Source organism: Theobroma cacao, chromosome 1 (assembly GCF_053813885.1).
Source record: "Theobroma cacao isolate CCN51 chromosome 1, ASM5381388v1, whole genome shotgun sequence".
NCBI lineage: Eukaryota > Viridiplantae > Streptophyta > Magnoliopsida > Malvales > Malvaceae > Theobroma > Theobroma cacao.
The window spans coordinates 12674427-12700578 of NC_142639.1; the positions used below are offsets into that span (position 1 = coordinate 12674427).

The 26152-nt window shown below is 35.1% G+C and overlaps 3 protein-coding genes across 6 annotated transcripts; 2 read left to right on the forward strand and 1 right to left on the reverse strand.

Annotated features, from left to right (window-relative positions):
• Positions 1 to 153: 153 nt before the first annotated feature.
• LOC18612404 (lipid-binding serum glycoprotein family protein) lies at positions 154 to 7202 on the forward strand. Its single transcript, XM_007049185.3, has 6 exons — positions 154 to 633; positions 1445 to 1584; positions 3851 to 4202; positions 5594 to 5842; positions 6505 to 6630; positions 6717 to 7202. Exons 1-6 carry the CDS (start codon positions 205 to 207, stop codon positions 6918 to 6920), a joined length of 1500 nt encoding a protein of 499 aa, XP_007049247.3. The 5' UTR covers positions 154 to 204; the 3' UTR covers positions 6921 to 7202.
• Positions 7203 to 8593: 1391 nt separating this feature from the next.
• On the forward strand, positions 8594 to 11943 carry CPZ (Metallo-hydrolase/oxidoreductase superfamily protein). Of its 2 annotated transcripts, XM_007049187.3 has the most exons (8): positions 8594 to 9064; positions 9264 to 9426; positions 9503 to 9573; positions 9852 to 9947; positions 10027 to 10140; positions 10908 to 10976; positions 11057 to 11131; positions 11569 to 11943. In XM_007049187.3, exons 1-8 carry the CDS (start codon positions 8681 to 8683, stop codon positions 11656 to 11658), a joined length of 1062 nt encoding a protein of 353 aa, XP_007049249.2. In that variant the 5' UTR covers positions 8594 to 8680; the 3' UTR covers positions 11659 to 11943. The 2 variants fall into 2 exon arrangements, with proteins under 2 accessions (XP_007049249.2, XP_088660318.1); XM_088804192.1 differs by lacking the exon at positions 11057 to 11131.
• A 939-nt stretch (positions 11944 to 12882) lies between these two features.
• On the reverse strand, positions 12883 to 18585 carry LOC18612406 (Beta-ketoacyl synthase). Of its 3 annotated transcripts, XM_018119173.2 has the most exons (14): positions 18333 to 18575; positions 18007 to 18236; positions 17205 to 17312; positions 17039 to 17110; positions 16783 to 16869; positions 16237 to 16388; positions 15433 to 15513; positions 15304 to 15337; positions 15121 to 15187; positions 14956 to 15032; positions 14413 to 14473; positions 14233 to 14315; positions 13547 to 13618; positions 12883 to 13269 (listed from the first exon to the last, which is right to left on the reverse strand). In XM_018119173.2, the coding sequence occupies exons 1-14, from the start codon at positions 18454 to 18456 to the stop codon at positions 13105 to 13107; spliced, it is 1413 nt and encodes a 470-aa protein (XP_017974662.2). In that variant the 5' UTR covers positions 18457 to 18575; the 3' UTR covers positions 12883 to 13104. The 3 variants fall into 3 exon arrangements, with proteins under 3 accessions (XP_017974662.2, XP_088659262.1, XP_088659263.1); XM_088803136.1 differs by lacking the exon at positions 18333 to 18575 and having other exon boundaries at positions 18007 to 18247; XM_088803137.1 differs by lacking the exons at positions 12883 to 13269; positions 13547 to 13618; positions 14233 to 14315; positions 14413 to 14473 and adding an exon at positions 14515 to 14876 and having other exon boundaries at positions 18333 to 18585.
• Between the last annotated feature and the right edge of the window lie 7567 nt (positions 18586 to 26152).

Consider the following 26152-nt stretch of genomic DNA (forward strand, 5'->3'; position numbering starts at 1 on the left):
TGGCAGTCAACTAAAAAGAAGAAAAGAGAGGAAAAGGCTCAGGGGTAATTCAGGCATTTTATGACAGAAAATAACGTTTACGTTACCTGGCAGCAGCAAGAAAGCCCACCCTTCCACGTCTTCATTTATCCTGTCAATAAAAACAACGCACTACAACCAAAAATATCGAAAAAAAAAAAAGAAAGAACAAAAAATTGCCCCGCCATGGCGCACCTTACTTTCCTCTTCTTCTTAATCTCAACTCTCTTCCTATCTTCACAAGCTAAACTTCATCTTCAGCCATCAAGAAACCAAGAAGAATCCTTTACGTCAATCCTAGTTTCTCAACAGGGCCTCGATTTCATCAAGGACTTGCTCATCAACAAAGCAATATCTTCAATCATCCCTTTGCAGCTGCCTGCCACCATTGAGAAATCTGCGAGAATCCCGTTCCTGGGCAATGTTCATATGGTTATTTCCAATGTTACTATTTACAAAATCGATGTTTTGTCGTCTTTTGTTAAGCCTGGGAATACTGGGATTGCCATTGTTGCCTCTGGGACTACTTGCAACTTGACCATGAATTGGCATTATTCTTATAGTTCTTGGCTTGTTCCCATTGAAATTTCTGATGGAGGAAGGGCTTCTGTTCAGGTATTTTTTTTTTCTTGGAGTTGTTATATTCTTTATCTTTAGCTAATTGGTTGGTCAACTTATCGAGCAGCTTCTCAATTTTTTTTTTCGAAACATTTTTTAGATTTTGTAAAGAGCTGATAAACAAGTTTAATAAAAATTCTAGATAGACGAAAGATGATAATTTCAATTTGACAGCACTTTTCACTGTAGCTCTAGCCTGGCCAAACAGGCACTAGTAATGTTTTGTTTTTCTTTTACTTGACTTTGCTGGTGATTGGTATGTGTGCTTTTGCTTTTTGGGGTGAGATATATGCAGGTTTTTAAGTTTTGGGCTTATGCAAGTGGGTTTCATTTCTTATGCTAGAAAAGAGTTGTGTTTTACATGTTCATTTGCTAATTCATCACTTTGACTTTTGTTGACCTTGGAGGGAGATTGTGTACCTTACGGGGTAAAGTTGTGGGGTTTATTGTATTTGGCTTCATTTACATGATGTTTTTGGTTGCAAATTTGATTCTAATTTCATGCAGAGCACAACATACAATTCAAGTATGAACTTTATCGCTTCTGCAGTGTGTTGTGCCCATTAAGGACCTGATTTTGTTGAGGTCTACTCTTGGCTGTTGAGTGTTAGGTTTGTAGCTTAATGGTCTCGGTATGGTTGTTATTAACATGTTTCTTTCTTGCAAAAGTGGACTGCATATGGATAGCAACCATGTATGAGTTCAATATGCCAGTGATACTTTTGTCTGTTCTCAATTTGTGCTTATTTGCTCATTTGTAATGTGCTCTTTAACAAAGGGAATCTGATGACTGATGCCTCTGGGTAAGGTTGAAGGCATGGAAGTGGGGCTTACACTAGGCTTGGAGAAGCATGAAGGAACTCTGAAGCTGTCCCTCATGGACTGTGGTTGTTATGTGGAAGAAATCACCATAAAATTGGACGGAGGAGCTTCTTGGCTTTATCAAGGGTATGTTTTTTTTTCAATCAATTGACTAATTTGTTCTTAATTATATTTGAGGTTTGTTTTCTGGTGAGATAGTCTATCATACCCCAACCCAAGGGTCTAGGTTGTGGCAACGCCACACGCCCATGAGGTGAGCCCATGAGCATGTAAGGCTAAAATGGTTTATTTCAAAATACTATTTATTCTAAATAATACCTCAAAAGTTTCATTAAACCAATCTAAAGTTTTGAAATATTCTATAACAAAAGTATCAAAACCACCATCCATAATAACCATAATAATAAGTCTAAATGTTTAAATGAAATGCATAATAATGAAGTCCTTGCTAAGGCGCACTCTTCCCAAGCAATCTCCAATGCTCATTCCTTGATATTTGTTACAGTGTTAATGAAAGTGTGAGCTGAACAACCCAGCAAGTAACAAGATCTAAATAGCTGGACCAAGCATAAGAAAACAATAGCTAAAATCACCATTTGCAGTTCATGATATTTAATGAACAAATCATAATTAAATTATTTGGAAACAATACGATTTATAAACATTTTACAATAATCATTTTCATTTTCTTTTGGCTCTATCAAAATCCACATTTACTATCTACAATCCACAATTCACAAGAACAATTTTTAACAGTCTAGATAACAGGTTTAATACACCAGTTTAACCCCTGCCAACATTCAACCTAGGAATGCAAATAAGAAAAAGAATCCCTAAATCTTACTTTTTGCATGGAAAAATGATCAGAAAAGATGATTCCTGCCTCCCAATGCACCAACAACTGTTACTCTCTCCTAGGGTGCTTTCTAACCCTAAAACAATGAGAAGAAGTGTTTTTTTACTTAAATTAAATTAACCTCTTAATATCTAATTGTGCTTATTAGCATAGTAAGGTCCAAAATTAAACAAGTTTGGCTGGGATTTCACATCATTCCCTCCTAAAATAAAGTTTATTCCTTTAAACTTGACCTACCATTTGATTGAAACAATTCTGGATATTTTTCCTTCATCTTAGATTCTTACTCTCATGTAGCTTTCCTCTCAGAGGGATAACACCATTGCATCTTCACATAGGGAATGGTGTGTCACCTCAAAACTTGCTCCTTACAATCCACAATCTTTATAGGCTGCTCGTGTTGGGAAATCATGCAAACAATTAAGCAAAAAGCAACGGAATTTAAAACTTTTCCCAAAACGAGATCATACTTTAACGTTGATATCTCTAACTATGGGAGAAGGAAGTTTTTAACTTCAATACTAGGTTTGGCTGAATAGAAGCACGTGAACTTTTGCCTATTATAGTGTGATGATGAATTGCAAGCTCAATCCCCTCCCCCGCTCTCTCCTTCTCCTTATATTAACTCTAACCAATCAACGGAGCTCTCTAATGGTTAGTTATTGAGAATGTTTATGTAATCTCATAGGATTTGGAGAACTCTTTTGTTGTTTCTTAAGATGCATCAAGGATGGTAGTGTATTTGGTGGCCATTTGGAAAAGGGCCAAGTGGTAGTATATAAGCCATCGTAATTGGTGAAGGCTCTGCCCTTAGGTCAGAACATCAGCAAAGCTTTTGTGGTGGTGGAGCAAAACATCATCAGGAAGAACAGCAATTGAGGGTTCTTTATTTCTTGATCTTACCTATCTGCCTCTCTTAGTTTTGCTTTATAGTAGAAGGAATAAAAGTCATGGTACTTGGAAAATGTTTCCACTTGGTTTGCTTCAGAAAATTTTACCAGAGAAGGAGCCTTCTGATTGGCGTAGATAACTTCATCAAGTTAGAGTCCTACATCTTGAGAGCACTTTTCTCCTGGATTTCCTTTTTGCCTTATGTTAAAAAATATTTTATTTGTATATTAGATTTTATACCTAAGACTTTACTGTGATTTTTTCCTTTTCTCTTCTGTTGCAGTTGCATATATTATCCATCTATTCAGATCTTCTGATGAACTGCAACTTTAGATTAGTGAATGTGATGGAACTGCATTTTGTGACTCATGTAGCTAAGTGTCTGGTTGATCTGCACCGTGAGCAGTGTTTAAAAGGACTGATCTTCTGTATCATTTCAACATTAATAAGTTGTTGCTTTTCCTTTTGTTAGAACAAAAAAGAAAAGGCTGATGGTGCTGATTTTACTATCTTCATCAAATTTCTGTCATGAGAAAATAACTAACTTTCCATTGCCTTGCACATTTTGGGTATTTTTTTTTTGTTGCGCAATCTGATCAATGTTATGTTTTATGGTGATTCAATGCTACGTTTTTCATTTTTCAGGATGATTAATGCATTTGAGGAGCAAATAGGATCTGCGGTTGAAAATGCTATTACAAATAAACTTAAAGATGGAATCTTAAAGCTTGATTCATTTCTGCAATCTCTTCCAAAGGAAATTCCTGTAGATGATAATGCTTCTTTGAATGTATCTTTTGTGGAGAATCCTCTATTGAGTAGTTCTTCCATTGAATTTGGCATCAATGGGTTATTCACAGCAAAGGAAAAGGTTCAAATTCCCAAACACTACCGCCAGACCTGGCAACCTTCTGTTTTCTGCAGCGATCAGTCTAAAATGCTTGGGATTTCATTAGATGAAGCTGTGTTCAACTCTGCGTCAGCATTATACTATGATGTAAGTTGGAAAACTATGTAGAACTACTGAAGTATGGTGTGTAGCTCATTTAAGTGGTAAAATAATGAACAATGATTACCTGCATCGTGTCTGCTTTATCTTCATGATAATTGGTAGTTACCATAGAAATGAAGTTATTCACGTTAGGCAATAGGGCTTTAATTAGATTATACCAAGACATCTGAGATAGAATTAGTAAGTACCTAATCTAATTTGTTGACTTCTGATTGCACTGAGTTCTTTAACTTATTATAGCAACAATGAGCAAATCAGAGTACACGTTGGCATAGATAAATATGTCTTTCAAGTTTATGGTATTGGGCTGACTCACGTTCACTTCCTAAAATATTTTAGTTTTTATGCTATTTATCCAAGGTTTAAGGTAGTTAATATACTAATGAACCCATTATTTTTTTTGCAATTTTATTAGGAGTGAGGTTAAAGACTCCAATTAAAAGTGATTTATCAAAAAGTAATTTATGTATTATTATATAAATACTGCAAGGAAAGAGAAAAAAATTTTCTTCTATATTTTAAGATTTTATTAAAAAAGTCAAAACCTAAAATATTCTTTCTGTCTAAAAATTCAAGTCCTTCCCCTTCTCAGTCCTTGGCTGTGTTTTTTACTCTCTCAAAACAACTTATCTAGGCTTCAATTGTAAGTAATTTTTAAACCAAATTAAGTTTTTATATGCTTCATGTCTAAATATTTTTTGTTTAATTTGATAATCTGGGTTCATAATTATAATCTAGCTAATAGAAAATAGTATTGCATCTCAAATAATATTTTGAAATTATGAGTCTTTCTTTTTCTGATTTATTTTGTCGATATCTTATTTGATTATTTGATTTTTGTATTTAACTTTATGTACTATGTGGATGCTTATATTTAGTTTTGATCAATAAATAGAAAATTATCATATTGTTAGTTACTGAACTTGATAATTTGTCATGTAAGATCATATTTTATTTAATTCTAATATTTTAATTTATGCTAATGAGTAGTAATTTTTAACAAGTTTTATAATTTTAGATAAATAAGCCATGAAAAGATATTTTAAACGAAAAGAAATTGTCCCACAAGGCTCAATTCTTGAGCAACGATAACAAAATTCTACTAATGATGGTACTTAACAATATTCTTCTGAGCAAAGTCGTGTTGAATTTGATTTAAGTACTTTCCTAACAGATCATGGATCGAGGAAAAAAAATATTTGAGTATCATCCTAATGACACCACTCAGAAAAATTCTTGGGTCCGTCCTGTTTATGGTCATTGGTCTCCCCCACCCCCTTCCCCTCTTTCTTTGTCTCTTTGCAAGTGTGACTGTCCATCAATCCATCTGTTGTATTATATTATTGTTGAGTTGAAGGTTTTCTACTTGTGGTCAGGCAGAATTTATGGAATGGATCGTGGATAAAGTGCCGGATCAGGCTCTTCTAAATACTGCTGGATGGAGATTTATTATTCCCCAACTGTACAAGAAATACCCAAATGATGATATGAATTTGAACGTTTCTCTGTCTTCTCCACCATTGATAAGGATTTCTGAGCATAATATTGGTGCTACCGTTTATGCAGACGTGATAATTGATGTGGTTGAAGCTGGTCAAGTAATACCGGTTGCATGCATTTCATTGGTAAGTTTCTTGATTAAAATGTTATGGTTTGAAATTTCTTAATTTTCTCATTGAACCTATGTCTCTCTTCCTCCTGTTTAACAAAAAACACAACCCAATAAGCACCCCTGCCTCTGCCTGCTTCCAAAGAAGAAAACAAAAGGAAGCAAAATATTTTACGTGGGAAACATAAAAGCTTTTGATCATTATAATGGACGAGAACAGCAAAAGCAAGTTGCCTGGAGGGCAGCCCAGTGATATATCTCAAGTATGGATGTCATTGAATTGGGTTTATTACATTCTGCCCCTCATGACTTAAGAAATTGTTTGCTTTTGTGGTTATATTGATATATAAAATAGTTTTCCGTGAATTGGATTTGGATAGCAAACCATTGAAATTTTTACCGTACATCAATAGGCGACTTGTTCTTTATTTGATTGGTTAAGTTTGCAACCCTGGGAAAGAGGTTTTGATGTTTTAGTCAGTGCACAGCCTTGAAGATGCTAGGTTTTTGAGTTGCATCATTGTGTTTCCTTTTCCTTCTTCACAGGTTTATCCATTTGTACATGGTTTCTTCTCTAGATTTGTGTAATTCAAAAGCTTGCAACTTAGAAACGGGAAACTGCTGTTTGAGATATTATATCCATTTTTGTGACCAATGTTGCTGCATTTGTTATGACAGGAGATCCGTGGCTCAGGTTCAGTTAAAATTGTGGGGAATAACCTTGGTGGGAGCGTGAAGTTGGATGACTTGGCAATGTCATTGAAGTGGAGCCAAATTGGCAATCTTCGAATGTATCTGATACAGGTTGTTGTGATGTTAGTATTTGATCAAATTAACATCATCATGCATGGTCGTTGGTAAAAGGTCTAATGTATCTTTACTTGTTGCAGCCGGTGATGTGGACACTAGTCCAGACTGTCGTCATACCATATGCAAATTCATATCTCGGAAAAGGTTTCCCTTTGCCCATCATTCATGGTTTCACCCTTCAAAATGCTGAAATTACTCTCTCTAGTTCGAAGGTCACAGTTTGCAGTGATGTGGCATATTCAGAATCACACAATCTTAATCAGCTTGGAATCTCCTTTGAATAGATTATTCGTTCATATTAAGCAACCTTGAGATGTCCTCAAAATGGGTTACAGGGAAGGAAACAAATTGTCAATTTCCCACTCATGTACAGTTTTATTTCAGATGCAACTCCAGTCAACAGAATGCTCGAAGGATGATAAAACTCATCGAATGTACAAATATATTACCTAAGGCACAGCTCAATTTGTATCACATTTTGTTTTATGATTTGCAAATCATTTGCAAAAGATGTTGATTGTCTCTATTCTATAAATTAATCAAATGAATTCAGGAACATTGACGCATGACTGGAAAATATACTTGAAACCCTTGATGAGGTTTAACATGCTCCATAATATCCTCCTTCAAGGAAGTTGGTTACGCTTTGGTACCTGGATTAGGAGAACTTATTACATAGATACATCTCATAACATCAAATCAAGAAACACGTCATTGAAAATTGTCTGTATGCGTGTTCATAATTTTCATTAATATAACATGGCAATTACGACTATTAAATTGCGGATTTATAGAGGTTGATATGATAATGTCTTAACAATGTACTAGTTCCTGCTTCCTCTTTCTGGTATTTCCTTGTTATCTCAGTGTGTGGATCTGTTAGTTTGTTTCAAATAGCTACACACTTCAATCTTGGCAGCTTATTTTTATTGTCCACTTGTTTTTCTGTTTCCATCTCGTCAAGCACTGTTGTGTATTTTTACTTTCACAATAGCAAAACTGATATCAACATACAAGGTTCTTAAGTGTGAAGTTATAAGGAGTCCGAGTCATTGCAGTATTTTTGTGCCTGCTTCTCTAAACTTTCTGGACATGCAAGTGTCCATATGACATTGGGATTAATGTATTTATATATATATATATATTTAAATGTGATAAATAGAAGTACAAATTAAATGGAGGGCCTCATCTTAAAAATCAATCGTGGATTTGAATCAGTCTATCATCAGCTTCCACCAGCTGATCTACCAAACCTGAAAAGGTCTATCCTCATGGTTTTAAGTCACCTGCTGATTGAAATGTCGAGTAGAGTAGAGTAGAGATAATGATGGCATCAACTACCAGTTAGTTCAATAGCTCACCAGGGGCTGGAAAAACATTCAAGGAAGAGAATCGTGGGATTTACAAAATAACATAGGTCATTTGGCTAAAGACCAAGACAATGAGATACGTTAGTATATTATCCTACATTGCATAGCCATGTTAAGACAAAAGATCCAATTGGCTAAATAACGCGATATCTTCTTCTTTATGCACACCTAAGCCTGCAACTATGACAATGGAAGCTTTTAACCTGAGTAGGAGGTGAGCAATCAGGGGGTGGAACATGAGTTCCAGGCCAGGGGACCTATATATGTGAAGGCATGGGTTCTCAAGGCTGGTTCCGCACGAAGGCATGCGATGCAAGCTCTTGGCAGTAGATGGATAGGCTGGTTGGTGCCACATGGATTCCAACATGGTTCGAGCCTCTTTGATTTGAGCAAATTCTAAGCTTGGTTCTTTATTTGATTTCTTGACAATTTACAGCAAAATCTGTATGTTATAAAACAAGCATGGAGTATATTTCGAATACATACACATTGGGCTTTGCCTTCTCAAAACGCAACGTTTTTGGTTTCTGTTCCCGGAGAAGTCCTCAAATATCTCCCTCACAAAGAACAGCCTGTGAAACTGATAAACCTCAGCTAAACCCACTGCTTTTCACTCAACAATCTTTTCAAATTTTTTATCTGCGTTTTCCTCTCAATCCCGTCTTCAATAAAACATGCAAGTCTCTCTCCCCGTTTCACCCTCCAAGCTCCCCTCAATTTTCCCATTCCACCACCCCATTCCTCGCCCTCACCATCCCCACAAAAACCTCGCTTTCCAAACCCAAGCGAGCCCCTTCGACGCCCTCAAAACCTCAGGCTATTTATCCACAATCAGCCGTGCTATAGAGGAAGAAGAAGAGTACCGCAAAGCCAGAGCTACTGTCACCAGAAAGGGTATTGAAGTCGAAGGCTGCTTCATTGAAGGACTCTCTATTGGTGGCCATGAAACCTGTGTCATAGTTCCTCGATTCAAATCTGCTTTTGATATTGGGAGATGCCCCTCTCGTGCTATTCAGCAGAATTTTGTTTTCATTACCCATGCTCATCTTGATCACATTGTAAGTTCCACAATTTTTTTTTGCTAAACATGTTATCCTTAGCCATAATTTTTGGTCAATATATGAACAATTCCATTGTTTCAACATGAGAATTTGAAAATTTTGTACCCTTTCAGTTGTTTTGGTTAGGTCGAGTTATTTGCTTCATATTTGAAGTTCTGGGTATTACTGTGATCCCCTGTGGTGTATATTGGTTCAGGGTGGGCTGCCAATATATGTAGCTAGCCGTGGTTTGTACAACTTAAAGCCTCCCACAGTATTTGTACCTCCATGTATCAAAGAGGATGTGGAGAAGCTGTTGGATATTCACAGGACAATGGGACAAGTGGAACTCAATCTTGATTTGGTCGCACTTGATGTTGGTATGTTACCTACATCAAAAGTTTATTTGTGTGTTCATGTTTTATCTTGAAGATGACTTTGCATGTATTTTTTCAGGTGAAACATACGAATTGCGAAATGACATTGTCGTCCGACCATTTAGAACTCACCATGTTATACCAAGCCAGGTATGCCTTACCAACTATTCTTCCAAATCACATAAATTTACGTAGAAGAGAAACTATAGAATATGAATTTGGAGTGTTCAAACCCTTGAGGCAATAATGCCAATATATCTTTGAGTTGTGAGCGGAATGTGCATGAAACTCTGTGGCTTTTTAGTTTCTGCCCTTGGGAAATTCATTATAGAGGTTTGAAACACAGATTAAGATGAATTTCTTTTCTTAGTTGTTTAAATTTTGGATACTTTACAGTCTAAAGTATGAAGTTACTTGGTCTTTTTCAGGGTTATGTCATATACACTATTAGAAAAAAGCTGAAGAAGCAGTACATTCATCTGAAAGGGAAACAGATTGAGAAATTGAAGAAGTCTGGTGTTGAGGTTTGTAGCTTTGGCAAAATAGAGTGGCCAAATATTCTTTAGTTTTATCATTTATTTGACTTTAAACCTTCCTTTACAGATCACAGACATCATTTTGTCTCCAGAGGTGGCATTTACAGGGGATACAACAGCAGAATACATGCTTGATCCACGAAATGCAGATGCCTTGAGGGCCAAAATTCTTATAACTGAGGTAAGTAAATAGAATCTTTTCCATAATTATTTTCCCTTTTTACTTTTGTCCTGAAATTATTTTTGTGACATCTGTGGTAACATTACCTACTTCATGTTCCAACTAGTACTATAATCTAAGATCTGAGGGAATGTTTAGTGAAAAATGGAATTGGATGAGACAAGTATGATGCTTTCTAAAATCCATGATTAAAGTGTGAGATGCTCTTGCCTGCATATTATGTCACTTGCATGCCTTCACTTTGCCTTTAGCAGTTATAACAGATTTGAGCTTTGGCTTAAACTAAAACATAAGACTTAGCCTATTCTATACCTGGATTTTCTTAGTCATTTTCTTGCTTCTAATATCTAAGGCACAGTAATCATTTCATTAGTAAAAGTTGGTTTCCATGACTACTGACCTTATCCTATCTAATACTGGAACCCAACTCTGCTAAGTCATAGGTTGTCAAATAATTTGCACTGATTTTTTGTGTTCTGTATTAATTTAGACTGAAGTTACCTGTGATCTATCATTTAAGTGGCCCTTCTCTGGCCATAAGATTTTGAAAGTTGCAGCTGTTATAAAAAAGAGAAGATAGTTGACATGCTCATGAAAGAGAAAAGGAAAAGAAAAAGCCCCGCTTATCTTTGCATTGATCTCATGTTGGAATCATGACATGCAATGTTAATATTCTGTTCTTTTTCCCTCCCCTACTTAGAGCAACATTCACAACTTTGTGCAATTTATAATATACGGCATTTCTGATTTCGAAACATTTTTAACAGGCAACTTTCCTTGATGAAGGCTATAGCATTGATCATGCAAGACAACATGGTCATACTCATTTATTTGAGGTATGTTCAATGTTGATTCTCCCATTCTATCGTTACAACACCATTAATGACTTTTAACTTTACGTGACATGAAATTCCAGATCATTGAACATGCTCAGTGGATCAGGAACAAGGCTGTCCTATTAACTCATTTCTCATCCCGTTATAGTATAGAGGTGATCTTTTAATTGAATTACTAGTCTTTGTTCCATTTTCTAGAAAGGGTAAACATCTAATATATCTCTGTCAGCTGATACGCTGCTTAGATGTTACAATGTGATTGTCCTCTTACAAGGGAGCCAGAGGCTGATTGACATAAAAATCTTGGAGAATACCATTCCCAATAGTTTAGCTAAATGGTTTATCATCTGAATTGAGGTTCACTCCATCTTGCGTAATGGTAGATGATGCTAAATTTTATACTTAAGCACGTAGATGATATGTGGACCAGCTCTCTCCACCTTTTAATGTGTGCAAGTAGTTCACAGAAATGTTGCATCAGATAGAAGTTTTCTTTAACCTGCATGGGGAAATACAGCTTCTGCATTATTGCGGGAAAGAACCATATTCTAATAACAGTAAGTCATGTGATGATCATCATTCCATATTGCAGGACATTCGTCTAGCTGTTTCGAAGCTGCAGTCTAAAGTGTCAGCAAAGGTGGTTCCTCTAACAGAGGGTTTCAAATCAATGCACTCATAGTCGCCTTTTTCAGAAGATGTGATGAATTAGAGACTAGAGTATAGAGAAATGAGTAAAAAAACATGCAATTTTCCCCTTTTGTAATATATTGAATGTATGCATAAAATTTTTTTTCTGACTTTGTAGAAATCTGTTCACAATGTGCATTATTGTCAAAGTTTTGTGGGTTCTTTGAACTGATTAATATAGGATAGGATAGCATGATGAACTAGGAGAAAACAGTAGTGTTAAGGAGTTGTAGACTTATTTTATTCACCTTAAATCAGGGAATGGTTGTACGTATCATATCTGTAGCAGTAGTGCAGTGACACGTCTATGTCGACCAGGTTGGCCCTGTGAGTGCAATGCTCTAATCCTTTACTTGATTTGTGCACTGAAGCTCATCAGGCACCACATCTTCTAAGGGACTGTGCATTGGATTCTCATCAATGAATTTGCTATGAAAGCATCATTCGACACATATATGAGCTCTAATGTTTTTGCCCATTTTACCATTTGTGCATGCTTTATTTTTAAGATGTCCAAGAAAAGAGTCATGTAGGGCAAGGTCGTTCTGTGTTACAATCCTGTATCCTGACATTCAGACGCAGGAATTCCTGTTTGGAAGTGCATTATGATCGCCATGATGTAGGCTATACTCGTAGTCATTACACCTACGGTGACTACAAACATGAAGTTGCCTGTTGTATCGACAAGATTGGGCAATTGGAGCACGTCTTTAGCGTACTCAGAGTCATCTACAAAATTATAGACCGCTACCCTTGGCTCCAGATGATGTCAGGGCAGAACAAGTGGCCATAAAAGCAATTCTCAGTGAATCAAAGGCACCTTAATGGTAACATTTGCATATTACGTGTGCATGAATACCATGCAGTGACAGCATTCAGAAGGGTAATTTTTGTAAAATTAATTCATTTCCGGTTCCAGTTTAGTTTGAAAATTAACTTCCCAAAACCAATTTATAGGGGAAAAGGAATCAGTGACACCTGTACGCATCCAGCAGAACAATCTTGTCACTGAGACACCTGACTACAACCCAAGATCTCACAAGTCTTACGGAGAAGATCCCTTGGCTCTTTGTATCTTTCATGATTTTACACTTCCAAGCCATTAATCAGATGATATCATACATCCGACAGATCATGGTCCAAAGAGAACCATCATGACATCTTTCTCTGCTCTATAGCAGCAATAGCTCTCGCTGATAATCGATCTTAAAGAATCTGAAGCTCAAAATTTCTCTACAATCACATAATGCCATTTTCCTCTGCAGTTTACTATTACCAATAAAATAATAGAACAAGAAAATAAACAAGATTCTACCACAATGACCCAACCATTTCGCTTCATATCTTAGATTTGTGATTCTGAAAGGTGCCAAAGCAACCAACCAAAGAACCGGCACCCAATACCCCAAAACAAGAAAGTTTGACCCATCAATCTGTTCTAGGAGGGGGAAGCAAAAAGTAAACATGCATTTGTTCCTCCAAAACCAAAAGAATTGGACAATGCAGCTCTAACTGGCATTTCCTTTGAAGCAGTCAAAGGCGTGAAAGCATTGTTAAATATGGGATCTGGCTTAGTGACATTAAGTGTCAAAGGTGCAGTTCCCTGCAATAAGACACCACAATCACCATTTAGTATAGTTTCAAACTTTCTCAAGTGTACTAAACAGAATATTTCCAGAGAAGAGGAGAATAGTTGGCACCATTAATTAGTCCACATACTGAAGGAAAAATACATAGACAGGACTCAAATTGGTTCATACAAGTGAGAATTCCTATTATAATCTTGTCACATACTTTCTGAAAAGCTATGTCCAACTGATAAGTGTTTGAAAGATGCTTTCATCTAAATCATTCAGGAGCAGCTGAACAGAAATACTTACATGGTGTATGGCTAAAACAGTAAAAATTGCTTCAACAGCCCCAGCTGCACCAAGAAGATGACCAACAGCACCCTGAATATATGGTGATTGTAGCAGTTTTAATGGGGGAAATGGTTGATAAGTAGATGAAAGCTATTAGCAGGAAAAGAAAACTTATTGAAATCAGTGACGTGGCATGGCACAGCACTGGAAAAGGCAATATAGCTTTTCCTTTTTCTCCCTAATTCACTTCCTCCCTTTTTCCCTCACACCTTTTTGTAAGGGCAAGAAAATGCATAGGACAAGTTGCTGTCTCGCAGATTTGAACTCACAAGCAAAGAAATCTCCTTAGGTAGAGTTGCACAGAGTTTTATTGAAAATGCAAGTAGCAGCTAGCAGAAATCACCTAAGATATTATTTCATGGACAGAATTTTGTCTCTTTTAAACTTTACATCATCTCCATGGTACTTTATTCCTTTCTAATTTGTGGACATTAATGAAACAAGTAAAAAGGACACCAGACTGAAATCAGCCAATTTCAAATTATCTAGTCAGGTTTGAATATTGATGCATAAATAAGTAATCAAGTGTCATTTTGTCTAAAACACTTAATCATGCAAAATTTATGGGACAAAAGATGTGCCAAGTAAACATTGTTCACCTAGATATCTTAAAAGCCAATCTGGTCAGAAATACTGAATTTTACCTTCGTGGAGGAAAAGGCCAAAGCACCTGACGCTGCATGGTCAGCAAATGTGGATTTGATTGCATTGGCTTCAATTGCATCACCTAAAGAGGTTCAAGGGATGTAAACCACATGCAAACCAGTTTCAATTCCAAATTAAAACATCATAGAAAGCAACTTAGAGGTTCAGAAGGTTTTTACCCAAAGGCGTAGAAGTAGCATGAGCATTCACATAATCCACTTGATTAGGATGCAGACCAGACTGCGAGGGCATGATAAGTAAGCATACGAAAAAGCACAATCTTCTGTTATGTATGAGGGATAGTAGGCATATTTTCAGGGTATCCACAGGATCAAGCGACAAAGGAACTAATTAAACAAGTGAACCAACTACTAAAAAACTCTAGAAGCTGAACTGCTGCTCCTTATGGCCATGAAATCATTAAGGTCCACCAACAGATTTTTCTACATTTTCAAGCACATAGCTCTCAAGCAAGGTTATATCAGATGCAACCACATATAAGTTGCATTGCTGCCTAACATGCAGCCAAGCCCAGGAGATATGAACATAAACATAAGAAGTTAAACTGCAACTATCCTGTATTTCATCCTTAGAAATGACCCCTGGGATGCAGCAACCCCCTTGAGAATGTTATAGTGCTAAACTGGATTGAACACATCCAAAGTCAAAAGTAGTTGTGAATACTACTTACTTGGCTTATCCAAAAGAAAAAAGAATATTACTTGTTTCAAGGCACGTGTCATGGCCAAAATGGCACCTCTTCCATCAGTATGCGGTTGAGTAATGTGATATGCATCACCTAAAGGTCACTATTTGGGTTCAGAAAACAATGATTTTTAAATATTACTACCAACACTATTGTAGAATACTTTCAGTTTGAAAACAACCTGACATCCCATATCCACAAATCTCTGCATAAATTTTTGCTCCTCGTCTTTTTGCATGCTCAAGTTCCTTCATAGCAAAGGAGCATAAAAAACCATTACAAAACAACGGCAAAGATTACAGCCAATAACAAGGGGACGGGGTTTGAAATTGAAATATGGAAGAGAAATCTACAGCTCAATTACCTCTAATACCAAGACACCAGAACCTTCACCTATCCTGGGCTCAAAAAGTATGATAAGTTAGATAATAGAAAATAAGAAACAATGGCAATCAATGAGCTAGGCACAATTAACCAGCCAAACTTTACTCACACAAACCCATCCCGACCACAGTCAAAAGGTCGTGAAGCTTCTACGGGGGAAGAATTGTAATTTGTAGTCAAAGCTCTAGCCCTGGAATTGAAAATAGTAATTGTTATCAGCTAAGTAGAATATGAAATGAGTAAAACAAAGTACTACAGCATTCTAAAGGGAAAAAAAAAGGGGTTAATAACTCCCCTACTCCCCAGGAGACCTTCTGTCAGACAAAGAAGTATCCAACTGAATTTAATGCCTAATTGCTTACACACATGTCTCAAAGTCTTGCATTAGAAGTCTCTCTTCTATTATTATTTTTTAATATAAGAAGTCTAATTTTCAAATATCCATAAATGCATTGTGGAATGTTGACAGAGTTTATGTAAATCCATAACAGCAGATGAAATCAATGAGCATAACGGGCTAAGCCATCCTACTATTTTACATCATGGTCCGACTTAACCAATGAGAACTGAAGAGAGTCTTATCAGGCATTAATTTTCAAAATACCGCAACAATCAATTTACTATTGTCACATTTTGGCCATCTAGATACAATATTTCACAGATCCATTCCTGCTGTAACAATTCGATCAAATTTAGAAGCTTTACTTAATCGAACATGAGAATATCTCTAGTTACGGATCCACTGACAAGGAGAAATGACATTTCTATAAAAAAGTTTCTGCCTCGTACTGTTCTGCATATTGGCCCTCCATAATCTTTCATACCCTCCTGAATTTCTATCAAAATTTTCAATAGCCAAAAAAAAAATATAACAGCAAAAAAAAAAAACTGAAACTAAATTTTTATCAATTACCTGCAAAATCCAGCTATTGATAAAGCATCAATACTGGACTCTGTGCCCCCAGCAACCATAACGTCAGCATCTCCAAATTGAACCATCCTCATAGCATCACCAATAGAATGTGCCCCAGTCGCACAAGCAGTCACTGCAGCATGGTTTGGTCCCTATATTCAAAAGGGTGACTAGACATGCAACAACAACTTTAATTTTAAGAATACCTTTATTTTTGTTACAAAATCATAACAGAATTATGATACAGCAGTCAACTGCTTACTAAGGACAATGACCCCTACATAATCATCATGCATGACAATGGTAGATTAATCAAACTCATTGTCAACTAAATCAATCAATTTTAGAATTACTTAAATTTTATTCAAGCTCAAGCTTTTTGTTTCCCAGAAATGACCTGACAGACAAACTAGAAAAATTGTGGACACGAAGCTCCATTCTAATCACAACAGTAATGGGCATTAAAAGGAAATCTTGTTCCTTGACTAGGTTTGGATCATTATAAGGCCATAAGCATATCATATGTAGAAAAATGCATATACACACCTGGAATCCATATTTCATGCTCACATGACCAGATGCCATGTTGATTAGAATCCTTGGAATGAAAAATGGACTTAGTCGACGAAGACGCTGTATTAAAAGAGCAGAGATTTCACTTGTCATAACTCTTTCCATAGCCAAGTAGTTCATGTTCCAGCCCATAGCTGACATGAGGAAAGTAATGATGATGACCCTATGAGCTAGGATGACAATAGAAATACTAATGATCATGACGACAAAATACAAGCAAGAAACCAACCTTCTCACAAATCATTTGTGCTGCATCCAATATATCACTGATACTTCCAGTCCCACCACCTATAGAGACTCCCTGGTTACCCACAAGTTAATAAAGAACAAGTTACTAAACAGAAACTAAAGAAGATCTATATATTGAATATTATCACCAATTTATAAGTGCTCACCGTTCTTTCCTTCTGCTCTTGCTCAGTGGGTACCCATTTTGCATCTTTTAAAGCTTCATCAGCAGCACATAATGCATAGCTTATAAATCTTGCAATTGATCGATGTTCCTGAACAACAAGTATCATTGATTGTAGCATGCAGAGAATTAGAAAATTCCATCAGACATTTACTTGTCTTACATAAACGAAGACTCAAAATTAATCTTCATTAGCATAAATAACTAATCCAGTATCAGGTTAGACAATGCACATCAATTTAAAAAAAATAAAACAACTTGGAATTCTCAGATGTCGAAACTTTGGAACAATCACAACAAGGTACGAAGGAAACCTCTTCGCAAGCAGATAGTGTGGAAAATAGTCAAGTCATATTCAACGCCCAAAACAGCTTGCAAACTAAAACATCCTTCGTAATTGCAACGAAATCAATGTTTTACCATCTCCATATCTTTAATTGCCGAACTTTCTTGCTTGGCCAGTAACTAAGCAAGTATTTGCATGAATCAGTACCATTCAAGGTAATGTCATATCCACTTCAATATTTACTTAAGAAATTGTTCCTTAGAGTTCTAAAAACTAAAAACTTAACATCAATGCACGCACCCAATTTCTACTATTTTTTTTTTTTTGAGAGGCAGGCCCAAATCCTACTTTTAAAACACAAAATTTATTCCTTCTGTAATTCAACACACAAGCCAAAACCTCAACCCACTTCAGAATGCCACATCACAAAGCAACAAACAACACAGTACAATTAATGGGTCATCAACCAAAATCAGAAAAAAAAAAAAAAGAGGATTACTTTAGAATTAAGCCAAAGGTCCTCATTGAATTCACCAGGGTTAGTTCCACATGGCACAATTGCAGCAACTCTAGAAGTTAACTGATCAAAGGTAAGCATCTGAGTTTCTCTATCAAAAGCATTCATCTTTAGATCGTCTGGGGTTAGTGCCCTAATCCCACACTTGCCTTCTATCAAATGTTTCCATGTTGTTTCTACCCCGCAGCCAAGTGGGGTCACCATGCCAAGCCCTGAAACCCAAGAACCAAAAATGCGAAAACAAAGTCTTTACCAAAACTGAAAATTTTTTGTAAGCAAAGAAATGGTAGTGGAGCGAGATGTAATACCGGTGACGACTACCCTTCGGGGAGAGGAAAGTGGACGGGAAGGGAGAGATGTTGAAGAACAAAGGTGACGAGACAGCTGAAAACGACATGTCGTTTTGATTTTACGCCAACAAGGCCTTGCCATGGCCACCAGTTTGGTTGGTCCGAGACAGGGTTTAACTTAAGCAACTGCTAAACCCCGTAGAAGGGGAAATCAATACCATCAACCCATCAAGTAATCATTCCGGCTAGGCGATTGAAACCTGGCAATTATGATGTTGACACCTGGCCTTTTATGTTTGAGTTGTGCGAAACGACGACGTGGCCTTTTTTTTTAATTCAATTTTTTTATTTGATTAATTTTGCTGGAGAGAGAGGAGAGAACTACGCTTCGAGGGCAAGATCGAGACAAAAAAACGAAATAGAAAGGGGAGAAAGAAAATAAAAAAATGTTATCAGAAAAAGAATCTTTTTCTGAATTTATATATTGTTATAGAAATGAACAACGCAGCAAGGATTTTACGTTGTAGGATGAAAACGATGTTTATAAAACTGTCAATGTTTGATAAAAATATAAAATAATTTAAATAAAAAAATTTATATGAAAATTATACAAATAATTCTAATTACATGTTATTTAAATGTAAAACAAATATATTTTTTAATAATTATTATATGCTAAGATTTGACATATTTAATTGAACTCAATAGTTTTTTATAAAATTAAAAACATCTATCATTGAATCAATACTAAAATCACGAATGATTTTTTTTCAATATGAATGATTAACGAAGTTTTATGAAAATCATTTGACATTCGATTATGATTCTCGTCCTTAACAAATTACTGACTAAAAGTTTTTTATACAAAAAATACTGATAGCAAGCAAAAGAGTGTACGAAAAAAAATAACTTTCTATTTCTATTTGGTAAAAAAAAAATAGAACAGAAAATGAGTGGTTGTGTGGTCTTGGGAAGTGAGATTTGGGGAATAATCATAGTGCAATAGATGTTATTTAATCTCTAAGTTTATTAAAATTAGTTGTTAACTAATTGTTGTAGGGCATTTTACTGAACAAAAAAATTATTGTAAAGATAAAATTATAAAATTTTTAAAAAATAAAAGTATATTATAAAAATTTTAAAACTTTTGAGTGGGCATGAGCCCTACTAGCCCCATTCCCTCCACCTTTGGAAATGAATGAGGTGTATATATAAATCGTAACATTTGAATCCGAGAGCTCGACTGATCAACTAGAAAAAGGGAATCGACATCAATTTTTTTGTCTAAATTTAATTGACCACTTAATTTGAATTTATTTTTTCTAATGATATCTTAAACTTGAGTTAAATTCATTAGAAAAAATAAGTTTTAATCTACGAAACAAAATTGAATTTAGGCATACAATTACATGCGAAGAATTATTAGCATTCCGTTACGCTTGTTTGAAGAACTATATCAAAACATCATTTGTTATTTAATTTTAGCTTTAAAGAATAACCCCTAACTAATTATCAACCCACGCTATGCTGCTGGAGTTATTAATTGATATATAATTTAAAGATCATTTTGTATGTAGATTATTCGAAATAGTAAAATCATTTGATTATGAAGTAGCTATGGAATAGGTTAGGTAGGAGTTTATTATAATAATATCATACATTACAAAATATATAAAAGTTGTTTAATGTATGGTGATGAACAATTGAATGCTTTATTGTCCAAAAAATAAGACAAACTTTGATATGTACAAATCGTTTCAAAATATGCAACATCAATTTTTGGACAGCATCAAGCAAGTAACATGGCGTTTATGAAGCAACAAAAACTCATGTCACACCAGTGATTATAGATCTTCAGCCATGTTTGTCTCGTCCATGTTTAGCGTTGCAAGAAATATTAAATAAGAGATGGTCCATTTAAGATAAAAAAAAATATGATAAGAATATGCAGAGAGATTATTTTGCTATTGATCTTTGATGAATAATCAGCAATGAAAACAAATTATAATGCAATAGATAAGACATAACATGTGTTAAAGAAAAAAGTTGTTCTTTTTTCCTATGCCTTTGCTACAATAAAAATGAAAATTGAAAGTTTCCCATAAAAAAATGACTATAATCGTTTACATGATGGCAGGTGAGTATAAAGGTGAGTTTCTGAATAAAAAAAAAATTGAGCAAATCTGGAAGAAGAGAGCCATCAATATATCGATTTTCTTTGACCTTTTCAAATCTTTTACAAAAAAGGATGAATAAAGAAAGGGAAATGAATTTGGATAACATATTTGAACCTTTTGCAACACTCTTTCACATGTCTATCGCTATCAAGTAATTATTTTCTTCAATTAAAAAGATGGAAAGAACAAAAAAAAATTAATTAGTTCAAAGGAAAAGAGTGAATAGATTATCTAATATAGAAACTAGCAACAAACTCTCAAAAATAGAAACAGCAACATTATGATTGAGAAAATATCATAAATGTATATTATCAAACTCAGAAAAGTACCCAACACAAATAACTAAAGCAAATTAAATGAAAAAGTTATGTTGTAGCTTTAATCAAAAACAATATATAAGGGTTTGAACAATATGATGATGAAAGATTCTGAAATCTGTTCAAATGAATAGAATTTAATGTGAGCACAAAGAATATTTATGTCACTAAACATGCTGTAACTTTAGATGCAAAACCAAGAGCATCCAATACATTATGTCCGAGCTTCAAAAATAAGACAACAAGCAAGATATGATATTATTTTGTGATCTCTAAAAAAAACCAGCATAAAAAAAAAAACAAAGTTCAATTATTCATAAGGAATAGCACATTTAGTTTCAAAAGTCAAAAGTGTTAGTGAAAGGATAATAATGTTCCAAATTCAACTACAAACTCAGAACACATCTAAGCATGTGCCAACACTCTTCAATTACACTACCTTTGGAAACTGGAATTATACCCCTTTTTAAGTGATTGCCCTTCAAAATGTCAAAGCTTAAAAAATAAAACCACAAGTAAGATACTGAAACTTATTTTTCATATGCTACGGAAAAACCGAAGTAAACAAAGAGAAGAAGTAAAGAATGGAAGTAGATAAATAAAGCAAATAAAGGAAGAAATAAACATAGGAGACAAACACTACATTGAAAAGACCACAAAAAAGTGAAAAAAAAATTACCTAATATTTGACATCCCCATCCCCATTTTAATTCCACATCAACTACCCTTGCATGTCACCCACGTGTGGTTAGAGTCAATTGTATAATGCCCTTTTGCCCCCACAGCACCTCCAAAACTATTTTTAGAGTTTTCTGCATCTCTTGTGTTGAACATTGAACCTGCAATGCAAAAAACTAAAGAAGTTTTAGGCCAAGTATTTAGACCAAACATTCAATGTAAAGGATATAGTGACGTTAAACTTGGATTTCGTTTATAACGATGCATGGGAAGATGGTCAAAACTTGGATTCTTAAGATATGCGGATAAATACAACAGTTGCACATGATTTTATTCAAGCTAGCCACGAAAAGATCCTAAACATAAGTAGAAAATGTTGCTGTTTTGAATTGTTGGAAGTTATGCTAAAATCAATTCAAGATGGAATTGCTAGTTCAAACTTATGTAATGGGTTACATTTCTGTCAAGCATATGCAAACTCACCGCCATAATCATTGAGGCAGCAAACATTGGAATTGGACAAAAAATCCACAATAGCAAAGTATTGGCATTGTAAACCATATTCACACACACCTAATAACACCGGAATGATCTTTATGCCTCAAATCCTCCACTTGTGATTTTGAACCAATACCTTCAGACCAGAAAAACAATTTCCAGATGTAGAGAATTTAGACAAAAGCTCAAAATAGAAAACAAAATAAGGAATACAAAAAGGGAGGGGCACGTAGGAAAGGAGTGCAAGTGTCAATCCCAGCTTTATAATATATTTGCCATATTGTATAGGTACTTGATAGAATGTTTACATACTTGAATAGCTCAGAAATCGTTAAAAGACGATATTGTACCTAATGGTACAATTAAGTTGATTTAAGCCTTGAACTAGTTCAAATAGAGATTTTAAGATACATTCAAGAGTTATTGAACCTTAGAATCACTTAATATGGTGATTTGGAGTTCAAGGATTGATTTAGAGTTAAATTGGAATTTTCATAACGTAGGGGTAAAATAGTCATTTTGCTACCCGAGGGCAAAATTGGAATGGTGGATGAAATTTTGATCAAGTTTGACTATTGGAACATAATTTGAGCTTGAGAAGTGAAAAATTTTAATTTCGACATTTTTTTTAGCATAAGGGTAAAAGGGTCATTTTACGTGTCTATGGTGGCAAAATTGAAATTTTTGAAATTTTGCACCACCATGACACTTGTCAAGCCCTTGAATTTTACCTATTATACTTTGGATAATTGAGATATTTTATGTGGTGGTGGGAGAATGCTTAATTATTAAGTTTAAAAATGGACCAATTAAAAGGTGACACATGGCAAGCTTTAGTTATTTTAATATTTCCTTAAAAAAAAAAAACCAGCACAAACCTCTCTTATTTCATTCTTCATGGTCGGCTAAGACAAGAACAAAGAGAAAAAAGAAGAGAACAAACCCTAGTGAGCAAAGATTCAAGGGAAAATTGGTGGATTTCAAGGAATTAAGAAAGTAAAGGTAAAATGTCTTGATTTTAGCTTGTGATCTACCTTTCCTATGCATTCTTTTTCATTTTCCATGGTTGAGAATCAAGTTTGCATGAAGATACCTTTGTTGGCCGGACATGGGGGGAGGGGTTTTGATCTTGGATTTTGTCAAACCTTGTTCTATAAAATAATTATGACGTCATTTACATGCTCAATAGAATGTTTGCAGATTTAGAAAAGTTCGAGGAATCGTTAAAAGACGATATTACCCCTAATGGTACCATTGAGTCAATTAAGCCTCAAACTAGTTCAAATAGGAATTTTAAGGTGAAATTAAGAGTTTCACAGTTCATGGATGACTCAAAATGGTAATTCGGAGTTCGAGGATCAATTTGGAGTCAAACTGAAATTTTCACTATCTAGGGGTAAAATGGTCATTTGCCACTTGGGGACAAAATGGAAATTTTTAGAAAAGATTTTTTTTGATCCATTTGACTTATTGGAGTATGATTTGAAATTTAGAAGTGAAAAATTTTAATTTCGGTATAATTTGGAGTATAAGGGTGAAATGGTAATTTTACCACCCTAGGGGCAAATCGGTAAATTTTCACCCCAACACTTGTCAAGACCAAGGGATTTTATTCATCATGGAAATGGATAAACATGAGAAATGTGTGGTGGAGAATTAAAGAATTAAAAGTCAAATATTTAAAATTTGAGCCAATAAAGAAATGCCATGTGTCATGTTTTTATTATTTTATTATTTTTTTATAAAAAGGTAAAAAATCAGCCCATTTCTCCCACAGTGATCAGCCAAACCAGAAGAGAAGAGAAACCGAGGAAGGACAAACCCTAGGTGGGAAAAATCAAAGAGAAAGTGTTGGAATTCAAGGATTTGATCAAGCAAAGGTAAAATTTCTTTGATTTTGCTAGTGATTTACCTTACCCATGCATTTTTTCTTAATTTTCATGGTTAAATTACATGTTTTCATGATAAAATTATGGCTGATCAAAATGGGTATGGAGAGAGAAAGATGTTGGAATTGTTTGATTTTGAGTTATGTTGGTGTTTAGAGTTAGTTAAACATGTTTAGAAACAAAACAACAAGAAAAGAATCCATTTTCCCCATGAACCTTCAATGGCCGAAAGTTCCAAGAAGAAAAGTGAAGATAAATTTGCCTAATTGTGTGTTAATTAGTTGTGCTTGGTGAATTGAGGGATTGGAAAAGAAATGGAGAAAGTTGGAATGAAATTGGACGCATTGGCCAATTTATTGGATGAAAAATCGACTTAGATCAATACCGGGTCTAGATGGCTACCTGTGCATTTTTCATTTCATATCATGCATATATATCGAGCCTGAAATAGCTTATGACTGTTAGACACAATTTAATTGAAATATGTGCCATGGATTATGGCTAGGTGGTGAGCCATTAGATAAGGGTAAAGGATTGTACCCGCGGACTGAAAATAGGAGTATATCGACTCCTAGAACAGTGAGTAAACTTACTATCGTCTTAATTATCTAGAGTAGATTTATTTAATTGTGTGATTTTATGAAAAAATAGTTTAATTGGAAAATTATTGTATTTTATGGGAAAATGAGATTTTATAAAATAATTTTATAAAATTTTTACAAATTTAATAATGATTTCAAAAATAGAGTAATTGGAGACCTATACTATGATTGTATTGTTTATCTATGATTTTACATTAAATGGCTTATGATAAATGTGGGTATGACTGGTTATTTTTATGATTTCAAGAATATGTGAACTGCTTTGATTTGCCTTGAATGTGTTAAGTGAGTCATGTCATACTATTGTGATTTTATTGATTGGTAGATTATAAATTGGGCACTGCAGTGACGGGGGTTCCGTGGGCCAACCTAATTAGAGGGGCACGGTTCTCAATTATTGAGCTTACCTCGATTGGAGAGGCGCGTAGGATAACTCCCGATGTAGGATTTGAGTACACTTCACGCTGGCCACCACGTGAAACTGGGACTTAGCCAACGCCGATGAACGGCTGTGTTGTCAGAGGTGAAATGTGTTTGTGTGTGTGACAATAAACAGCCTTAGCGGTCTCGGTAAGATGCCTTCGCCGGGTATCCCCGAGAATGGATTTTTGGCAAGGGCCAAGTTTTTGAAAAGTGCATAAGCCATATTGAGTAATTGGATGAAATCCAATTATTTATATGGATTGGGATGAATTATTTTAATTGTCTCCTATTACTCGACTTTAGATTATTTTGATGATGTTTGTCTACTCACTGGGATTTTATAATCTCATCCCTTCTTTCTATACATTTTTCAGGCTCAGAATAGGCAGTAGACTGTCAATTGCATCAAGAAGTAAATTTCGGAGCTGCATCCTAGAAAGTAAGGGTTTGTAACCCTACATTTTCTTAGTCAGTTGGGGGCCCACGTGTCACTGTAAAAGTAATTTTATTCTTCAGTTATTTGATTTAAAGTATGTATGAATATATTTAGCTTTTACACCATGTTTTTGGCGAGTTTCGGTATTTTCGAAGAAAAATGACGAAAATGCCCTTGTGAGCCAAAAAGTAATATTTTATTTTTTTGATTTGAAAATGACTTATGATTTTTTTTGAAATGTGAGATTTAATAACTGTCGCTCACTGGGGAGATGCAGAAGCTGATGCTAAGCCTTACGGGGTTTCGATCGGCATTTGGGGTAATAAGTGCCTATCGAGACGTCACGGCGGTTGTCACGGGCTCGATGGGAGTTCCGGGTCGTGACAGATTTAGCTAGATTTCATGTTATTCTAGTGTTTTTAGTTGTTTGGTGATGTTTAGCATAGAAAACAAGCAAGAAAGTTCATGCCCTTCATCCACACCCATTTGCTGAATTTTTCAAGAGAGAAATTGGAAAATGGACTTTGATGAATTTCATGCTATTTAGGTATTTTTAGTTGTTTTATGATGTAAAGTATAAAAATCAAGCATGAAAAACCACATATTATTCATGAACCCTCCATGGCCGAATTTTTTCAAGAGAAAATGTTGAGGATGATTTTGCTATAATTCATGTTATCTAGCTTATATTTGATGATTTGGAGTATTGGAAGTGAAATGAATTTATTTGGAGTTGAATTGGATATTTTGGCCAATTAACCGGCTTATAGTGTGAATTAGGTCAATACCATTTCAGCCCTATACACAATTGAACCTAC